The sequence below is a fragment of the Kryptolebias marmoratus genome, linkage group LG21 (genome assembly GCF_001649575.2).
Source record: "Kryptolebias marmoratus isolate JLee-2015 linkage group LG21, ASM164957v2, whole genome shotgun sequence".
Taxonomy (NCBI): Eukaryota; Metazoa; Chordata; class Actinopteri; order Cyprinodontiformes; family Rivulidae; genus Kryptolebias; species Kryptolebias marmoratus.
The window spans coordinates 4,069,280-4,090,513 of NC_051450.1; the positions used below are offsets into that span (position 1 = coordinate 4,069,280).

At 39.7% G+C, this 21,234-nt stretch overlaps 1 protein-coding gene across 1 annotated transcript in view; it reads right to left on the bottom strand.

The window, feature by feature from the left end:
• kcnh2b (potassium voltage-gated channel, subfamily H (eag-related), member 2b) overlaps nucleotides 1–21,234 on the bottom strand; it is a 235,656-nt gene that overhangs the window by 192,261 nt on the left and 22,161 nt on the right. Inside the window, exon 2 of the mRNA XM_017433948.3 lies at nucleotides 10,660–10,890. Coding sequence (XP_017289437.1) covers nucleotides 10,660–10,890 — 231 coding nt within the window. The remainder of the gene's footprint in view (nucleotides 1–10,659; nucleotides 10,891–21,234) is intronic.

Here is a 21,234-nt window from a genome sequence, read left to right on the forward strand (position 1 = left end):
TGTTCTGGGCACGTCCCACCGGGAGGAGGCCCAGAGGAAGACCCAGGACACGCTGGAGGGACTATGTTTCTCGGCTGACCTGGGAACGCCTTGGGATTCCCCCGGAGGAGCTGGCCCAAGTGGCTGGGGAGAGGGAAGTCTGGGCCTCCCTGCTTAGGCTGCTACCCCTGTGACCTGACCCCGGATAAGAGGAAGAAGATGGATGGATGGATGGATGGATGGATGGATGGATGAGATACAGATTTCCTTCCATAGTCTTTGTTTAATTTCTGTCCATAGACTATCTGAAGGCGTTTTCCATATTTCTTTTACAATATAATATATGTGCCAGGTAGTATTTATAAAAAATTGGAAGTTCCAATTCTCCTAAACTTTTTAGCTTTTTGCAATGTTTTTAAGCAGATCTGTGGGGGTTTTGATATCCATAAAAATTTTGACATGATAGAATCTAAGCTTTTAAACTAAGTCTGGGATGGTTTAACTGGGATAGTAGAAGATATAGTTTTTTTTAGGGAGAACCATCATTTTAATAGCAGCCACCATTCCATGAGTGACGGAGGGGGAGTTTGCATTTTATAAATTTGAGTAATGGAGTATAATTAAACTGTGTCAGCTCATTCAGCCTGTTAGAAATATTGATGCTCAGGTACCTTATGTTACTGATCTGTAAAGGAGATAGGAGGGGCCTTTGATTTATTGATAGTCTGAAATTGTTGAGAATTTATTTATTAAGGTTATTGTCTCTGTAGGAGAGGGGTTTGCATGCTCCAGAAACAGCAACACGTCATCTACATATAAACTGATTCTATTAGCTGTTTGAATTCCAGTAATATTTTTACATTGATGAATTGCAGCCGCCANTTGGGTGAGCTGTATAATAATCTGATTCATGACAAAAAGTTATGTCCAAATCCAAATTTATTTAAAGTGGCAAATAGAAATTTCCAGTTAACCTTGTCAAAAGTCTTCTCTGCATCTAAAGAAACAATTAAACCAGATTTATTTAGGATGTTGTAATATTCCATTAGATTGTTGAGTTCTTGGATTATTTATAGCATAAAGATTTTTAATAAATTTCTAAAAATTGAATTGATTTCATTAGGATCATTAGTTGGTTTACCATTACTGACAGTTATTGTTGAAATTGTTACCTTTTCTTTATTCTTTTTCAATTGATTTGCAAGAACTTTGCTAGATTTCTTAGTATGATTAAAGTTCTCCAACCGTAATTTCTGTATTTGGAATTGTATTCTTGCTTCAAGTATTTTATTAAGTTCTAGTTTCAGCTTTCTTCTTTCATTTAACAGATTATCTTCTCAGGATGTACCATAAGTAGCTTTTAATTTCTTTATTTTCTGTTATAGTTCTAATTCAGTTCCTTATTCTTCTTATATGATGAATAAGAAATTATTTTACCATGCATAACAACTTTTGTTGCCTCCCAGAGGACACCAGCAGAGATAATAGATTGATCATTTATTTCTAGAAAATCAGTCCACTATCTCTCAAAAAACCTGGCAAAATCTTCATGTTGCCAACCTTCAGCTTATACAATATACAATCCTGCATAGAATTCACTCCACCGGACAAAAGATGTTCCAAATGGGTTTCTCACTTACCAACACGTGCAGAAACTGCATGGGAGATCTACCTGATAACTATCTACATGTCCTCTGGCACTGCCCACCTGTGTATGGCTGTTGGATAAACGTTTGTGAAGGCTTATCAACATGCCTAGAGTACAGAGTTCCAGTCTGTCCCTCACTTTGTCCTCTTGGAGAGATCACAAAAGTGGACTTGGAAACATTTCAGTGTCACACACTCCTTGCAGTTCTGGGTACTGCAAAAAAAGTGATACTTAAGAACTGGAAGAACAAAAAAGTTTTAAATTAACTTGTTATCAGATTGTGTTTCCATGGAGAGAATGTCTGCTTTTAAGAAAGAACAACAGTAGGAATTTGAATTGATTTGGTCTGGAGGGTGTTAGCTTGCTGCCTCGCCATCCGGGGCTGGGGAGTGTGGGGTGCTGGCGCCGGGGTGGTGCTGTTCCCAAGTGGACTAGGCATTGGGTGCTTCCCTGGAGTGAAAAGTGTGTGATTAAAAGGAAACTAATCAGTAAGTAATCACATTAAAAATGATTAAGTCTGTGATTAAAAGGTAACTAATCAGTGAGTAATTGTATTAAAATGATTAAGTGTGTGATTAAAATGTAACTAATCAGTAAGTAATTGTATTAAAATGATTAAGTCTGTGATTAAAAAGTAACTAATCAGTGAGTAATTGTATTAAAATGATTAAGTGTGTGATTAAAAGGGAACTATTCAGAAAGTAATTGTATTAAAAATGATTAAGTGTGTGATTAAAAAGTAATTATTCAGTAAGTAATCACATTAAAAATGATTAAGTGTGTGATTAAAAAGTAACTAATCAGTAAGTAGTTGTATTAAAAATGATTAAGTGTGTGATTAAAAAGTAATTATTCAGTAAGTAATCACATTAAAAATGATTAAGTGTGTGATTAAAAAGTAACTAATCAGTAAGTAGTTGTATTAAAAATGATTAAGTGTGTGATTAAAATGTAACTAATCAGTAAGTAATCACATTAAAAATGATTAAGAGTGTGATTAAAAGGGAACTATTCAGTAAGTAATTGTATTAAAAATGATTAAGTGTGTGATTAAAAGGTAACTAATCAGTAAGTAATTGTATTAAAAATGATTAAGTGTGTGATTAAAAAGTAATTATTCAGTAAGTAATCACATTAAAAATGATTAAGTGTGTGATTAAAAGGTAACTAATCAGTGAGTAATTGCATAACATGACCATATTAACAGTTGTGTTTGTAGTGTGTGAATAGACCACAGCTTTAGGACAGGAAAGGTCAAAGGTTAGAGGGGCAAGAACGACATTTAGGAGAAAAGGGGGTGAGTTGAGAACTGGTTAGAAACATTTCTTAGAGCTTCTTGAATCTGACATGGTAAAAGGTTAGGGTTTTTCCAGAAGCAATGAAACTTAAGGTGTTGCATCAGATAAAATGATCTTAGTATAAGCTATGGTCAGTATTACATGATTAGTGAGTGTTTTATGACTTATTCAAACGCTATGGTTATTATTGTGCACATGTGTAAAAAAGTAAGACATAGAAAAAAGAAGGTAAGGCACAGGTTAGAAAACGGTTGGGGAAAGCAGAGTTAATCAAGCTCATCTTTAAGGAGTTGCTACCCAAAAAGAGGAAATGCAGGTTCAAGAATAAAAGGTAGATGCAGGAAAAAATGGTTGGTTGAAGTCACGAGAGGCAGACAGGACGCATTATTTCAAGTGCTACTCATATCTGAAGCTACAGCTAACAAAATCAGACCCTATTCCGAGTAGAAGAGGAAGATCTATTGCCTCTATCGCTGAAAACTTCAACCTGTAAAATAGCTGCGGCCAGATTCTACATTTTAATAGCTGACTTCTGAAGGCTGAGCCAGAGATGATGTTCTTGTGGACATCAGGACCAGTTTTACCAATTTATTCTCCGTCTGAAGGGTGATCAACTCAACAGAAAACAGAATGGTAAAACAAACTCTACATTATACATCTCACCCTAAATGAATGAATTTTCATTAGAAACACAGATACAAAACCCATGGGAGGATAATGCTCTGAAGGATTTTCATCAGTTTTTCCTGAGGTCTCCTGAGTCAATTTATTCAAATTTTAACAAAGTCATGGATACAAGTTCTCGGTTCTGTAATTATTGGGATGTTTTGCAAAGTTGGTTCAGCACAATTATTAATAAAATGTCACCCTAAAATCCTATTCCTGGATTTCGAAGAAACAAGACCAGCTATAACAGCGATTTCATCACAAAGTCGGAGAAGTGGACGGTCGTTAACCTGGGAACTTGTCGATTCAATTTCTGTTCTAAGCTGCTGGAATGATTTTTTTTCCTTCAATAGAAGCAGGGTGAAGCTCAGGGAAAGGAGACAGTAATTTTGTCTGGATTACTCATTTCCCCACAGTCATCTTATTTAAGGCCAACTGGACTGGTCTTTTAAGTTTTGTAGGTAAGCTGAAGGGAGCAATTCCAATTGCCTTCCACTGTTCACGGCACTCATTTAAGTATGCCTCTCCAGGTGGCTTGCTAGCACATATACACCCACATAACATGAACACACTTTTTTTTTATTTTTTAATTATTATTATTTTATTGTTATTATTACTTTTGACTTTTTGTATTTTTATGTATTTTTATGTGTGTGTATCGGGTGCAGTGGAGAGTGAGGCGAACCCAGAGCGCAGGGTGAAGCTTCAGAAAACAACTAATTTATTTGAATAAAAATAGAAATGGAAAAAAAAAAACAAAAAGCTGACGTGACAGCTAAACTAAACATAACAAAAAAAAATATATATATACATAGATATATGTGCAGTCAGTTTCTCTACGTCTCTGCTACACATACCCTCTCCCCCCACCCCACCCGTCTACACACACACACACACCTTTGCGCACCAACTCACAAACAGTCCTGATGTTTGAAGGTCATACAAACAGGCTGCTATTACAACAATGTGGTCTGCCAACTCTAATGTTCGATTCAGGCTTGATTCAATAAAGTAAATCATGCAATTAGGATTTTTATTTTCGGTTATTGTTTTTGTAGAGCAAATCTGTTCTGGGACATGTAGGCAGACGTCTTCTCTATATAATATGCCTGATATGCCACAACAAGACAAAATAAAAATAGTTATCAGTTGTTAGTACCATGCCAGCTGTGACATCAGTCAGAGAACATGGAGTATCAACATAAGACCAGAAGTGTTTCTCCAGGCTAGGCTAATAGCTAACGCAATGAGGATTCTTTCTCAAAAACAACAGTTTTTCATTTTTCCCATCTGAATGATCTAAATTTTAAAAAGCACAGAAAAGGCTTTCATAGAGTCAGTCATTTCTCTCCACTGCAGTCAGTGTATCAATATATATACACTTCTGTAAAAAGATAAGTGTGCTGAGGTCTACATCATGACCTCAGCACACCTCTGTCCTTACACCTCTCGCCCTCTCTTCTTCTCTACCTTGTAGTGGAGAGCAAACCTTTGACAATCATTAATAATCATTTGTGTGAAAACAATACAACAACTCCTATCCATGCAGTTTATAGGAAAAATGGCTAAGAAGAACAATTGCACATGTTTTGGGATTCATTTTTAAAAAATAAATGTTGGAATATCAAATTTATATTGTCTTGTTTTTATAGTGTTGATGCATACTAATGAAGAATGTTTTTTTATTGAATTACAATTGTAGCAATTGTAAATAAATTTAATTTCAGAAAATGTTATAGAAAAACAATAGAAAACTGTTAAACCTGCTGCCAGTACTTTACTCATAATTTAATAATGTACAGCATTGTACTATAATTCATTGGATTCCATCTCTACAGTAACACTGTACAAAATATTATAGTCTTTATACTGTAAAATTAACAATAAGAAACTGGCAACCATGCTTTAAGTATTAGTAAAGGCATTAATCCTACTGTAATTTTCTGGGTTCTTTTAGTACAGTTAACATACAGTCAAATTGAGAACTAAACTCTTGCTGTCAGTTAACAGTAAATTGCTTGTGCTGCGTGTGTGTGTGCACATTATGTGATCTTAGGTGAAGGTGGGCTCATTCGTTGCACTCAATGCTAAATCCTCCTGAGAGGCTGCTGGTCTATAAGTGCTTTGCTTAGCTACTGCTGCTAAGCAATTAGCTCCCTCACTTCACCTCACATGTCACACAGGACTTCTTGCTTCTCTGAGCACTGAATTATCTAAGCTAAGAATTGACAGAGTACCCACACTGTCTAACATACATCTAGTCGACAACATAAATGACAATATCAAAGATGATACAGTTGATACCCTTATGCATCAAGTGCATAAGCTAAAAAACTTTGCAACTGTTGTTATTATACAGGGTACATAATTGCATACATTTTGCATTGCCTGTGTATTGTGTCAAGAGTTGGTTGGCTTATGATTTTATTAATAATTATAAAGTTATTATTATTAATATTATTGAGCAATCTCACAATAAAACCAATATACATGTCTGTAGGTGTAGGGATCTGCGATGGCCAAACCCATGGCCACGCTCCACTAAAGTCAGTAACTCTTGTGCACCCTAATTCATCCATTAAACATGAAACTTTAATTTGTAATAAAATGTTGATTTAAATGCATTAGTTATATTTGTAAGCGCGCACATTTAGTTACTTGTATTTTTATCAACTTATGCTCATTTTGGTTTGTGCTTATGATTAATTTTTTGTTTGTTTTACCGGCTTCTCACCTGGCGTGGTTCCTGGGAGTTACCTGAGATGGTGGCCAGGGCGTGGCACACCTAAAAGCACAGGGGATAATTTGACTGCACCACTAGTTCCTGCTGGGGAGGGGGAACTTAAATTTGCTTTGTTTGAATAAGCTTTTGTATTTATTTTAATATTTGAATTTAAAGGGTAATATTTTTGATTTCCTTCTTTGGTGTTTAGTTTATTAGCAAACATAACTATACTGTGTTGGTAGTTTTGTAGTTGGTGATTGTATTGTATTTAGGTATCCCTATTGTGTGTAATGGTCTGATCAGCCATTGTATATATACCCCTGTGAGTCATTTAGGAGAGCCAGTTCTGTTTTTGTTGATGCAGCCAGTTAGTTTGTTCACGTTTGTTTTGCCTGAGTTCAGTTGTTCTTTTGACCTTTTTAAGAGCTCTGTATTTAGTATAGGAAAAACAATTTTTTGGGGTTAAAATAAAAACCCTATTTTTTCCTAATAAATCCTGTGACTCCTCCTGTTTTTCATCTCGGTTCACGACAGGATCCCAGAATTGCATAATGTCTGACATTGTTTTGGCTCAGGGTCTATGTCTCTAAACAGCTGTGTTTATTGTATCAATAACAAACAAAGAAAAGAAAAAGAAAATGTATGATATAAAGCTTTCACATACATAAATAAAAAAAAAGTTTGACATAACTCTATATGTACTACATATCTTGGGGGTGAATGTTAAATAAATAAAGTCTGCAAAGCAGATAACAAATATCAACAAGTAGAACAACAACCTGAGAAAAACAAATTTTGATCACTGTAGACTGTGCATTATAAATGTTCATATGCAGTTGAATGTCTAGTTTTTTATGTTTTTGAATTTCTCAAGAAAAGACACTGAAGAATGCTGCAGGTGCTAAAAGAAACAAAAGGAGTAGGAAGGCAGCTTTTAGACCAACTCTTCCATCCATTGTTATGTCTGCTCCCTGAACAACAAGGTGGATGAACTTGAGTCCCTAGACAGGAGTTAGAAATTGTTTCGAGACAGCAGTCTTCTGTGTTCTTGTAAAATGTGGCTTAATGACAGTATTCCAGACTCCATCACCAGTGTAAGTGACTTCAGGATGATCTGAGCAGACAGAGACACCAAAGAGACTGGTAAGCAGACAGGAGGAGGGTCTTGCTATTTTTATGAACAATATGAGAACAAGTTTGTACCAAAGACATTGAATTCCTGGTAGTGATCATCAGACCATATTACCTGTCTCAGGAATTATCTGCAGCAATCACAATTGTTATTTACATTCCTCAATTGGCACATGCCAATACGGCTTGTGATTTAGTGCATGCTACCATTGCAAGACTACAAGTTTAAAATCCAAACTCGTTCATCTACCTAAGTCAGGGGTCGGCAACCCAAAATGTTGAAAGAGCCATATTGGACCAAAAAACAAATATGTCTGGACCCGCAAAAAATTAAAAGCCTTATATAAACCTTATAATGAAGACAACACATGCTGTATGTAGCTATATTAGCTATATTAGCCTATCTGATAGGCTAATATAGCTAATATAGCTGCTTCTGTGTCAGGCCAGCCGGGCAGCCCTGCTTCGTGGGCAGCACAAGCTTAGCTCCTGTTCACTCATTGGTCGTGGGTGTGACCAGATGCAAACACAAAGAGCGAAGGTAGGAATTTAAACAACAGCGTTAGCTTACCCTGCAACGTTTATGCCGTCTGTCCCCCAGCTGAAGGCGCTGTAAAGCCTGAAATCTCCGGCGGATAACAGCTGTCCTACTCCGCGCAACAATCGTGGCATCCAGAGCATTTCTTCCACTGCGCCTCTCTTCCTGAAGTCTCAGGAGAATCCCCATAAGTTTAAAAAACAGCAACAACACAGGGCCAACGTTGTCCATAGCGCTTTCGTTGTTTATACAACTTGCGCTAAGTTTCGGTAGCGAAATCCACCAAGTTCCTGGAGTGTAGCCTGGAAATCCTTGACTGGGATGTTTTTTGTGAGTCATTTGCAGATGACACTGATGGACTGACTGACTATATCCCTAATTACATCAAGTTTTGAATCAATGCCAGCATTTTCTGTAGAGAGATTCAGTGTTATCCCATCAACAAACCTTGGGTTACCAGCAGCCTGAAAGCACTGCTAAACTTGAAGAAAAAGAATGGGGGACAAGGTAAAGGTAAATGAAAAACAAAGAGAACTGAGGGTGAAAATTAAACAGGGGAAACAGAGCTACAGAAACAAACTGGAGCAGCAACTGTAACACGTTGGGATGAAGCAGGTCTGTTCTTGAATGAAAAAGATCACAGGTTTTGATAGAAAAGAGAAATACATTCCTGTTAGAGACCACAACCTTTCTGATGAATTTAATCTGTTTTTAACAGATTTGATTGTTCCACCAACTCCCATCCTGTGTCTGTGTCTATCCCACCTCTCTCCACTACCTCACAACTAGCTAACATACCTATCTTTCTCTTTAATGACCCGCAAAAAAACTTGTCTTCCTGTCCTTCCCTCTTCCACCCCCATTACCAGCTTCTAACTTCACCCCTAACAACCCACCCACTCTAAGTCAGAATGGAACTAGACAGGTTTAAACAGGGCACCGCAACTGGACCTGATAGTAACATCCTGACTAACCTGTTCAGTCTGAGCCTGTAACTGCAGAATATTCCCACCTCCTGGAAGACAGTTCAAAAGAAAATATATGCAATAGGCCCCAGTGACTTCAGATCATCACCTTAACCACTCACATCATGAAGAGACATTGGAGAAACTGGTCCTTTCCCACATCAGACCCAAAGTCAAAACATTCAAAGACCCCTTACAGTTTTCACATCAGCCCAATACCAGTGTTGATGATGCCCTCGTACATGCTCCAAAGGATCCATGCCCCTAGATACCACTGATGTTAGTGTCAGGATAATGTGCTTTGATTGTTCAAGTGCATTGAACACCAACTAGCTATATGTTCAGTGAGAAGTTGAAGAGAATACAGGTGAAGTCTAAGCCCATTTCCTGAGTGCTGAACTACCTGACTGCAAGACCACAGTATGTGCAACTCCAAAACTATGTGTCTGACGCTGTTCTTTGCAGTACACGGGCTCCACAAGGAAAGGCTCCGACACCCTGCCTATTTACTCTGTACATTTCAGGCTTTCAGTGCACCTCGACTCCTGTCTCTCCAAAAGTTCTTTGATGACTGCTGTGGCCAGCATCAGGGGTGACAGTGAGGAGAAATGCCAGGGCACAATAAGGGACTTTGAAATGTTCAGCTTCAGATGACTATGATTACACCATAATGATCCTAAACACACCGCCAAGGTAGTGAAGGAGTGGTTCAGGGACAATGGTGTAAGCATTCTAGAATGGCCAAATCAGAGCCCTGACCTCAATCCGATTGAGAACTTGTGGCGAGTCTTGAAGACCAGAGTGATGGCAAGGAAGCCGACCAACCTGATCCAGCTTGAGGCTTATGCCAAGGAAGAGTGGGCCAACATCCCACAGGAGACTTGCAAGAAGCTTGTGGACACATACAAGAATCGTCTTGAAGCAGTCATAAAAAACAAAGGCTACACTATTGACTATTAAAGAAAGACATTGTACCAGGGTATGAATAATTTTGAACATGGCTTTTTTGTAAATTAATTTATTATATACTCATGAAACGAAAAAGTTTCTTGAATTGTGTTTTGATGTCACTCTCTAAGTTGTTGTTCATTTAGCAATCATAGACAAACTTGGAAAAAGCATTAATTTCTTCACAAAAATAAAGAATATCACAAAAATGAACAGGGCTATGAATAATTTTGAGGACAACTGTATATACACTCCTGATCAAAATCTTAAGACCAGTCAAAAAATTGCAAGAATTTGCATTTTGCATTTTTGGATCTTAAGAAGGTTCTAAGTAGAGCTTCACAATGTTAAAGGAAAAAATCAGTGCAAGAGACAAAAACCTTTGACCCTGTCCAGGGTGTCCCCCACCTCTCACACAATGATGGCTGGAGATAGGCACCAGCTCCCCGCTACCCAGAAAGGAGAAGTGGGTTAAAAAAATGAATGTATGGACTAGTAAAGTTTTTAAGCACCTAAAAGATACTCAACACATATTTAGGATTGCCGTGCCTTGCCTTTAAAAAAAGGACACAAACTACCTTTCTTAAATAAAAAGCATACTGCATTATTTTTACTCCGCAAAATTATTCCTATACTCAGCTCCTGTCGAGGCCATCAGGCCCAAAGCATTTGCACATTTTTTTTATCTGCAGTGACAAAGTATTCCTAAAACTAAATACAGAGAGGTGTATTAATGTGTTTATTTATTCTTTATTTCCTACCGTCTTTTCGGTATAGGATGATCTCCACTTTTCTCTCTTCTGACCCCAGCAGAGCCTGCGCCATCTGGGCAATAGCCAGTCGCTTGGTGTCAGGTCCATATAGGAAGTTACATGTACAAGGCTTCTGCATGATCTCAGCCCGTGTGAAACCGCACATGTGACAAAAGCCATCGTTGCAGAAGATGATGGCGCAGTTCTCCACTCTTGCATTGGCAATCAGAAACTTACGACCTGTAGACAGTGAGAAAAGTTTCTGCTTTAGTATTTGTGTTTGTATTCATTCAACATCACCAAAGAAACCTTGAATAAGATAATACAAATTATGAAAAAAATAAATAAATCTAATGGTGCTAAAAGAAAATGTGCAAAAGAGTTCATTCTTTTAATGAAGATATATGTATCTTGCACATCAATCCTTTGTCCAATAGTGATAAATTGTTTTTTTTAACCATATTGATTCAACAAATTATGTTGCTCTATTTTAAAAATAACATTATAAACCTTTTTTCCTAGAACCATCCACTTTACATTATTAACCTTTATTTACCGTATTTTCACGACCATAAGGCGCACCGTACTAAAAGGCGCAGTCTCAGTTTTTGTGTGTCATTACTGTATTTAACACACACAAGGCGCACCTGATTATAGAGCGCGGGTTTTAAATACCAGTACAATCTACGTACACACTTCCCCCTTTAACGTTCTCATGGGGGGGCGTGGGCGTGGTGTTCATGGTGTTCTCTACCACGTCCGCCTTACAACAACACAGACAAGCATACAAGTGTGCGTATTTACCTTAAAAATAGAGCGGAAGCAAAATTGAGTTTGGTTGTGGTTTATTTAAGTATTGATTACAATGTACTAACATTTTTTTAATCATCAATATGCGCGGGCATGGTAAAACACACGGGTAAAACAAATTTAAAAAAAGAGCTGGAGCAAAACTGAGTTTGGTATTCACATTTTTTTTTACCAGTAATCATCATTAATCAAACCCATTGAAGTCCTCATCCTCTGTTTCTGAATTGAACACCTGCGCTAAATCTCTATTAAACATGCCAGGTTCACTTTCTTCACTGTCAGAGTCACTTTCTGTGCCGTGCGGTTCCTCGGAAATGATACCGGCTTTTGCGAAAGCTCGAACAACAGTGCCAGCAGACACGTTAGCCCAAGCATCTACAATCCATTCACAAATTGTGGCATAACTCTTAGTGAAACTGTGGTCTCCATCGCTCCCAAGCCGCTCGCAGCCTTACTTTAAACGGCCGTTTCACACCGATGTCCAGCGGTTGAAGTTCTTTTGTTAGGCCTCCCGGAATGACAGCAAGTTCCGACTTCATTTGCTTTACTTGCTTTTTCACATCGGCTGTGATATGGGCACGCATAGAGTCACAGATCAACATCGATGGTGATGCGTGAAAAAAACCCACCAGGTCTCTTAACATAAACCTCCCTCAGCCACTCTTTCATCATTTCCTCATCCATCCAGCCCTTTTGATTTGCCTTAATGATGACTCCTGCTGGAAACTTCTCTTTAGGCAAAGTCTTTCTTTTAAAAATCACCATAGGCGGCAGTTTCTGTCCATTAGCATGGCAGCCAAGCACAACAGTAAAAGACGACTTTTCGTATCCCGTTGTGCGTATCGCTACCGTGCTGGTCCCCTTTTTTTTTACAGTGTGACTCACCGGGATGTCGAAGGTGAGCGGCACCTCGTCCATGTCAGTGATGTGGCTGGGCTGGATGTGTTTTTCGGTGATGTGTTTGCTGCAGTAGGAGCGGAAGATGACCAGCTTTTCGGTATAATCCGCTGGAAGTTTCTGCGCTACCGTAGTCCTGGTCCGGATGGAAAAATGGCACCGTTTCATGAAACGAAAGCACCAAGACGGACCTCCTTGGAAATGTTCAATTTTCATTTCTTCTGCTAGCGTTACTGCTTTTAGTCGAATTGTGACCGTTGAAACACTTCTCCCACTTGATCTTTGCTCGATGATCCACTGCTCGAGTCTTTCCTCCAACTCGGGCCACCTCGCCTTATTTCCGCGGAAGCTCAGCTGCGTCTTCTTCACCTGTCGGAGCTCGTTTTTCAGCTTCCTCCACTTGCGAACCATGGATTCATTAATTTTAAATTCTCTCGCGGCTGCTCGATTTCCATGTTCCTCCGCGTAGCTGATGGCCTTCAGTTTAAGCTGCGCTTCATAAGCGTGTCTCTTTGCCATTTTCAGAGTTGTTAAAACAACGATGTTCTGCATAACGCACATACCTGTTCTTATACGTACAGGTATATACAATCTACGCCCATACTTCCCCCTTTAACGTTCTCATGGTGTTCTCTACTACATCCGCCTTACAACAACAACAACAACAACAACACACACACACAGGGCGCACTGCACTATAGGGCGCGCCGCACATTTTGAAGAAAATCTAAGACTTTTATGTGCGCCTTATGGTCGTGAAAATACGGTAACCAGGCAAATCCCATTGAGATCTCAGATCTCTTTTTCAAGGGAGGCCTGGGCCTGAAGGTAGCCTAACATACATGTTTTTAGACAGAGAGAGGAAACTAGAGTGCCTAAAAAAAACCCACGCAAATACAAGTAGAACATGCAAACTCCACACAGCAAGACCCCAGGTCCAACCCAGGGTTTGAACCCAGGACGTCCTTGCTGTGAAGCAACACTGCTAACCACTAAGCTGTCGTGCTGCCCGGTTAATTATCTGAAACATGATCCTTGCATTTCGTTCCAGATGTTTAAATAACTGATATACAATCACAGTCAAGTAAACTAGAGACATATGTCTTATCCCATTCTAATTGTAATTTAATAACAATAGTGCATGAAAAAAGGATTAATGCAAGTTTTATAAAAGATATGTTCAGGTGCTCTATAAAGATTTGTGAAAAGGACATACATGGGACTAAAGGCTCAAGTCAGATATCAAGAACAAAATAAAACAAGCAAAAAAATTTAAAACTTGTGTTCCTTTAAGGGATGTAGATTGCCTGTTGCCTTGAATGTCAGTTTTAAACAAAAATGTTGTGCTATGTGTTAGTGTTCAGAGCAGTGAATTGGGTTGACTCTCAGTTTCTACCACACCATGTTTCAGCCAAATATCTGTAAAAGTGACTGATGTGTAGTGCTGTTTGTGTTTAGTTGGCTGTGATGACCATCTGAAACTGGGTGGACTCTAAAAGTTGATTGATTGTAGATATACATTCAGTTTTTACTTACTGACAGTTTCATTAAAACCTGCTCAGTGGTTCATGAGATTTTTGTTTTTGCTAAAAGACAAACATGGACACACAAGCAAATACACAAATACATTTTCACCAATCTTTTATAGTAGCAGGTTAATGTTTGCAAAGAAACTTACAGGAGTGATTGTTAAGTTAGGACAGCTGAGGCTGATAAGCAGATGTAAAGTCGATGTGTAAGAAACTGGAGCCAACAAAAAAGGACAAAGGAATTGGGCAGTGAAACAGGGCTCAAACTAAATTGCAATGTGTCAGTAAAGTAACAGCACTTAGTGTACTGTATGAGTGGGGTAGGAATTAGTCGGTTGACATAATATTCAAGGAGTATATAATTCCAATCTGAGCCATTGTTTTTTTTATGTGCTTTTGTTTTGAGAGTTCCTCAGTTTTGGGCTGTCAAGCAATGGGCACAGAGTACCAAACCAACCTGAAGTTTCTGGCCCGGCAACTAAGTCAGAAGCACTTGGACCACTACAGCAAGTGTACAAAGATGAGATGATGTTGTTTTCACAGGTTTACAAGTACAACGCAAAGCCCCAAAGCCTTCAGTGGACGAGTTCAGGATTGCTTAGGTCAAAGAAAGCAAGACAGTCAAAGTCCAAAGTCAAACTCATGCTGATCCAATCCTTTATGTAACGAGTATCCTCCACTTAATGTTCTTGCCACAAGGCCAGAAAATGAACCAGCATGTCTACAAGGAGATCCTGTGTTGCTTGCTTCCTTCAGGGTCACAAGAAGAGGTAAGAGCTGTGGCAGGACAACTTGTGTCTGCTTCCCTACAACATTGCACAGGCTCCCAATGCCATGAGCATCTAGCAGTTATTTGCTGAGAAAAACATTGCTATGCTGGAGCATAAATCACATTTCCCTTCTCACCCGATATAGCTTTGTGTGATTTATTTATTTTTTCCCTCTTCCCTAGGCTCAAGGGGTCTGATTGTTGGATGTGGAAGTCATCAAGAGAGTGGTGGCAACAGTGCTGCAAGGAATACCAGTAGAATCTTTCTAGGATTGCATAGAGGTGTAGGGAAGAAGGATGGTAAAGTGCATTAGACCCTAAAGTGATCATTTAGAAGAGGAAATCATCTATTTTGTAATTTGGATTTGACATATTTTTTGTGATCCCAGTCCTGTTTGCTTACTGACACGATACTGAACACAGTAAAACTACACTGCCTGGCCAAAAAAAAAGTTGCCACCTGGATTTAACTAAGTAAATAGGTACGAGCCTCCTATTAGAAAATTACTGCATGGGCGATTATGTCTCAGCTGGCAACAAGTTATTTAACCCTAACTGGTGCAATGAGCTGCTTCTCATTTCTTAAACAACCATGTGGAAAGACACATCCTGTGGTCGTGGAAAAGATGTCAGTCTGTTTGAGAAGGGTCAAATCATTGCAATCATGCATGAAGCAGAGAAAACATCTAAGGAGACTGCAGAAACTACTAAAACTGGGTTAAGAACTGTCCAACGCATTATTAAAACCTGGAAGGATAGTGGGGACCCATCGTCTTCGTGGAAGAAATGTGGCTGAAAAAAATCCTGAATGATCGTGATCGGTGATCACTTAAACATTTGGTGAAATCAAATCGAAGAAAAACAACAGCAGAACTCTGGGCTACGTTTAATAGTGAAAGTAAGAGCATCTCCACGCACAATGTGAAGGAACTCAAAGGATTGGGACTGAACAGCTGTGTAGCCTTAAGAAAACCACTAATCAGTGAGGCTAACTGAAAAAAAGGCTTCAGTTTGGTAAGGAGCATAAAGATTGGACTCTGGAGCAATGGCAGAAGGTCATGTGGTCTGATGAGTCCAGACTGACCCTGTTCCAGAGTGATGGGAGCATCAGGGTAAGAAGAGAGGCAGGTGAAGTGTTGCCTACTGTCCAAGCCGGTGGGGGCAGTGCTATGATCTGGGGTTGCTGCAGTTGGTCAGGTCCAGGTTCAGCAACAGGATGAGCTCAAAGAATGAGGTCAAAGGTCAGCTGACCACCTGAATATACTGAAGGACCAGGTTATTCCATCAATGGATTTTTTCTTCCCTGATGGCACGGGCATATTCCAAGATGACAATGCCAGGATTCATCGGGCTTTAATTGTGAAAGAGTGGTTCAGGGAGTGAGAGACATCATTTTCACACATGGATTGGCCACCACAGAGTCCAGACCTTAACCCCATTGAGAATCTTTGGGATGTGCTGGAGAAGGTCAGACTCTACCATCATCAATGAAAGATCTTGGTGAAAAATTAATGCAACACTGGATGGAAATAAATCTTGTGACATTGCAGAAGCTGACTGAAACAATGCCACAGTGAATGTGTGCCGTAATCAAAACTAAAGGCAGTCCAACAAATTATTAGAGTGTGTAACCTTTTTTTTTTTTGGTGGCAACTTTTATTTTGGCCAGGCAGTGTATCTTTATAAAACACCACAAAAAGAAATAACTGAGCCTACAAGACAAATACAAAAACCTTAAGATTATGACAAAAATGCATGCATTCAACAATATAAATCACTTGTGGATGACTACTCATTGAAATCCTGTCTATGAACACCATAAAACAAAAATGGTGGTTTATAAAAACATACATCCTCAAAATTGGTGTTAATAATGTTCAACATGTACTGACTAATATTATCAAGTTTTATATGTGTACTGTTATGAAAGGAGAAAGTGGTGGAAACATGCCGAGTCACAATCCTGACACAGTGAGACCTCACAGTGAGGAAACTCAGGCCCTATCTGGTCAGGAGGGGGAGAGCAACCCTCCATATCAGGATAACATCACCCAACCTTCTGTGACCGGGGAGGATGGTCAAGATTTGCTGTTTGTTCAGCCTGCTGAAGCTGCATGTGGAACTGTGCCATGCCAGGCTCTGACCTACCTTCACCTAGCTGGGCTGATGAACCCTGTACTACCCTACCATAACTCTCCAGTATTGGGGTCCTTGTATTCTTTTATGGCCCTTCCGATACAAGCAGGGATGGGATCCAGCATTACTCCTTTTGCCACCTGGAACTGGTCAGGAGGTCAAGAAGCCATAAACACTGGGATGCACCAATGAGAGACATGGACTGGAGATAAAGCAGATCTTGAAGGACACAGAGCCTGGGAATGGAAGAGGTGGAAGACGTGAAGAAACCAGCAACAATGGGCTTTTATATGATTCATGCTTAACTCTTCTTTTTCCTTCTCAGTACCAAGATTAAGGAGGGTGTTGTAACTTTACCCTGTTATGCGTAATCATCAGTAGAAGGTGTGTTTTTAAGTTCATTCTTTGTTCAAGTTATGAAGGAGGTAACTAAAAGTTGTTTTGCATAATCATGAAGAGATGTTTAATAAAACTCTATCACAGGAGGAGGGACGTTTGGCTTGTCACGTCCTCGCTGGGTCCTCAGGCCGTCTCTTGGCTAAAGGAGCAGTGATTCACTGTCTGGAGCCACGTTTCAATCGGTCAGTTGCATCTGCAGTTTTTTATTTTAAATCCCACTCATCCGGTAGTCTGACAAGTCTGTCATGGTAATTTGGGGCTTGTCGGACATCCGGGTGGTTCACAGTAGGTGAAAGGTGTGGGCTGCGGACCTCCCAGCAGGGGCTGGATTCACAATGAGCGCGGAGCCGTGGGTGAAGTTGACTCAGCAGCGGATTCTGACTCAAGCTGTCTGGACCCTCGGGCCTTTCTACATGTACATTATACTGAAAAAATATATAAATGCAACAGAAAGGAGAACTGCTCACTTACACAGTTACACAAATTTGTGAACCTTATTTGAGAGAAAAAAAGTATATTGTGTACTTAGAAAAAGTCTTAGACTGTCACGGTTTCACTGCTCCTGCCACGCCCCCGGATCTCATGGCACAGTCATCATCATGATCATCTTCACCTGTTACTGCTACTACTTAAGCTCACCACCTACTCACACCTACCTTGCCAGATTATAGAAAGGTTTTCTGAGTAAATGTCCAGCGTTCATCCTCAGTTCATGCCTGCTTTGTCTACGAACCCTTGCCTGACCTTCGACCCTCGATTCTCGCCTGCCACTCTTCGGACACTGTCTCGGATTCTGCTCTTTGGTAACGGACCTCGCTTCTCCCTTCTGGACTTTGTCTACTTGTTAGTACTCGTCTGGTGTTGGCTGCCTCCTTATGACCTCCTGACCGCATGCGGCTCTTTGATGGCTCCTTTTGTGGCTTTGTTTTCTTTTCTAAAAAAATTGGTGTTTAAAAAAAAAATGATTTTGTAACGATACTAAAATTTCCCACTGGCAAAGGCAGCGCAACGAGCATAATGTGCAGGTAGAATTCGGTTAAGCTAGCGCTACTGACCAAATCAGGCAAAGCGTAAATATGAAGAGGAGAACAGAACATTTCTATGTGAATGGGAAGAGTTATATTTTTTTTATGGAAAAAAACAGGAGACCATTTTGCCTACTTTGTCAGACTTCTCTCTTTCTTTAAGGCATCAAAGTTGGAGCATCATTTCACTTTCCATCCGAACCCTGCCAAAGAGTTCCCCACAGGTTCGACTATTCATAAGCATAAGTAAACTGCTTGAAAAATCCAGTAGCGAAGCAGACAAAAGGTTTCCTGAAATTTATGAATGACAGACTGAAATGTGTTTTGAGAAAAGGAACCAGAGTTTTGGAAAATTGTGCCCACAGACAAATATCCCAATGTAAAAGAGGCTGCACTCAAGCTAATGTCAATGTTTGCATCAACATATGTCTGTGAATCAGTTTTTTTCTACACTTAAGTGAAGTCTAGACCTCGTTCAGTTCTGAGTAGCCACAGCGGAGTACAAGCCAAACTTAAAAATACTTGTAAAAATAAAGACTGTCAGGTGTCCCACTAAGGCTTAAGGGACTTAAGAAAAGAACTAATGACTAAGAAAAAAACTAAGCAAGCAATATGTTATGAAGCTAATCTTCAAATTGCTGTTTGGCTCTTTAAGGTGATGATGGGCTTAATTTGGGTCTTAATGCTGAACTGGTTTGCCATCCCTGCCCTCAACCATCAGGATTGTTTGTGAATCGATGTGTGTGTGTGCAGAAAGAGCAGAAGGGACAGCGGCCTCAGGCAAACAGACATCGGGCACCACCCCACGGCAGCTGCAAGTCTGCACAGAGGTAGGTCGCCAGCGAAGTAAAGGGTCAGCAGCCCCCAGGACAAAGAGGTAGGGGCCAAGACGTAGGGCACCAGCACCTCCAACCCAGTCACACCACCACCTCCTGCTGTGCAGGCCAAGCCTGGGACCCAACCCCCCAACGGCCCTGTGTTCCAGGCCTAAATTGCAGGACAGCCCAACGACCTATTGAGAATCTCTGGAAACTGGTCAATCACTCTTCGGTGAGGAGTGTCAGGAGGCTCACTCTACAGACCGTTCTGTGGTTAACAAGAAGATGAGAACCACTTTTGAGTATAGAGAGAAGATAGTTCACGAACAGGATGCAACATCTTCAGTCTTGGATGCCTTTGTTTCCATGATGTACATGGATTAGTAAGTACTGTATATGTATAAATTGTTGATTAGTATTTTAAAACTGAATCCCTCCAAATGAAATGCACACTTTGACACGTGTATGGAGATTGTGTCTCTGTTTACAGATTGACCAAAATTTTTCAATGAAGTTCAGAGATAAGATATCTGGGAAATTTCTAGGAAAGTGGCCCTTGTTGTTCAAGCAGAAAGTCATCGCAGAATGCCTGAGTTTTCCCTCAAATACATGTTGAGGAGCTTCTTGGCTTTTGACCCTGATGCTGAAAATGACTTTGGTTAATACTGATTCCTTTTTTTTTGTTAAGTTTTTCTCTTTTTTTTCCAAGGCTGGAATAATCATGTCAGCTCTTGTCCTGTTTTTGCATCGCTTCTAGAATTGCCCCACTCAAGATGGCTGCATGTTGGAGTAGCTCTGTTACAGGAATTCTGAGATATTGCTTTTGAAAACTTTAATCCTCTTTTTTTCTTGATGTAAATCACTTTTTTAGATGATTACTTCCTCTGGTATTGGATGTTGTGCACCTGGAAAGATTTTTACTGAAACCTTTTACTTTTGGACATTTTGTTATGATGCGTAACCATGACAACAAGTGTTAAATGTGGAGAACCCTGAACTCCAGTCATGGCCAGAACCAAGCTGACTGCCCGTAAATCCACCGTAGGTAAAGCTCCCAGGAAGCAGCTCGCCACCAAAGCTGCCAGCAAGAGCACCCCGGCCACTAGAGGAGTGATGAAGTCTCACCTCTACAGGATCAGTACCGTGGCTCTCAGGGAGATCCACCACTACCAGTAGTCCACTGAGCTGCTCATCCAGAAGCTGCTCTTCCAGAACCTGGTATGTTGCACACTTACAAGTCAGTGTTTTCTCTGAAAGCACCGCCCAAACAATAGTTTGTTCAATAGAGGAAGTTGTCAGTGATGTTCAGAGGGAAGCACAAGAAGCAGTTCTCTAGGTATTTTCTCCCAAAACCAAGAAGTCAGAAATTTCTAATAAAAAAGAGCATGCTTAAAATCAGTTAGACAATACTTTTTAAGATTTAACACAGAAAAAGAGACAAAACATGATGAAAAATGGGAAATAGTTGAGGCAAAATAATTTGTTCTTGGTGTGAGGCTAGATATACGTAGAGATAGAACTACAGGTGTCTATCGTTAAATTCCTATGTTAAACAAGTACATGGATTACCCATTTTAGACACACTTAAGTCCATATAAAAAAATATGAGATAAGAGAATGTTTTTTGCAAGAAAAACAGTCAAAAGAAAACTATAAAGACATCAATGATGGGATATATTTCCAAAACCATTCTCTTATTTCTCAAAAGCAACATACTCTACAGATTTTTCTCTACTGTGATGACATTGAAACAACAAATTCACTAGGTTCTAAGAAGGGTCTCCAAAAACGTGGATGTGTTTATTTTACTTTTGATGGAAAAGTTTTTTTTCAACTTTGTGTTAATAACTGAATCTTGCAGCTCTCTTTTTACACAGAAGATTTAATGCAAGAAAAACAGTCAAAAGTTTTTTCTTGCACTCCAGGCTGGACATGATAAACAAATGGCTGATTAAAACCTGCTCTGCCAGCTCAGTGACCTTCATCGATAACCTCGGGATCTATTGGCAGCACTTTCACCTCTTTGGAAAAAGTGGACGCAATCTTAACAAACATGGGATAAAGCTGCTTGCTGCAAACATTTTCTACTTTGTCAACAAGAACAACACAGAAGAACATGCTCAAGGATGTATGATTAGGAAGGAACCCTCCGCTTATCAGAAGCAAAGTGTCCCAAAACAAACTGATAAAACATCGACTGG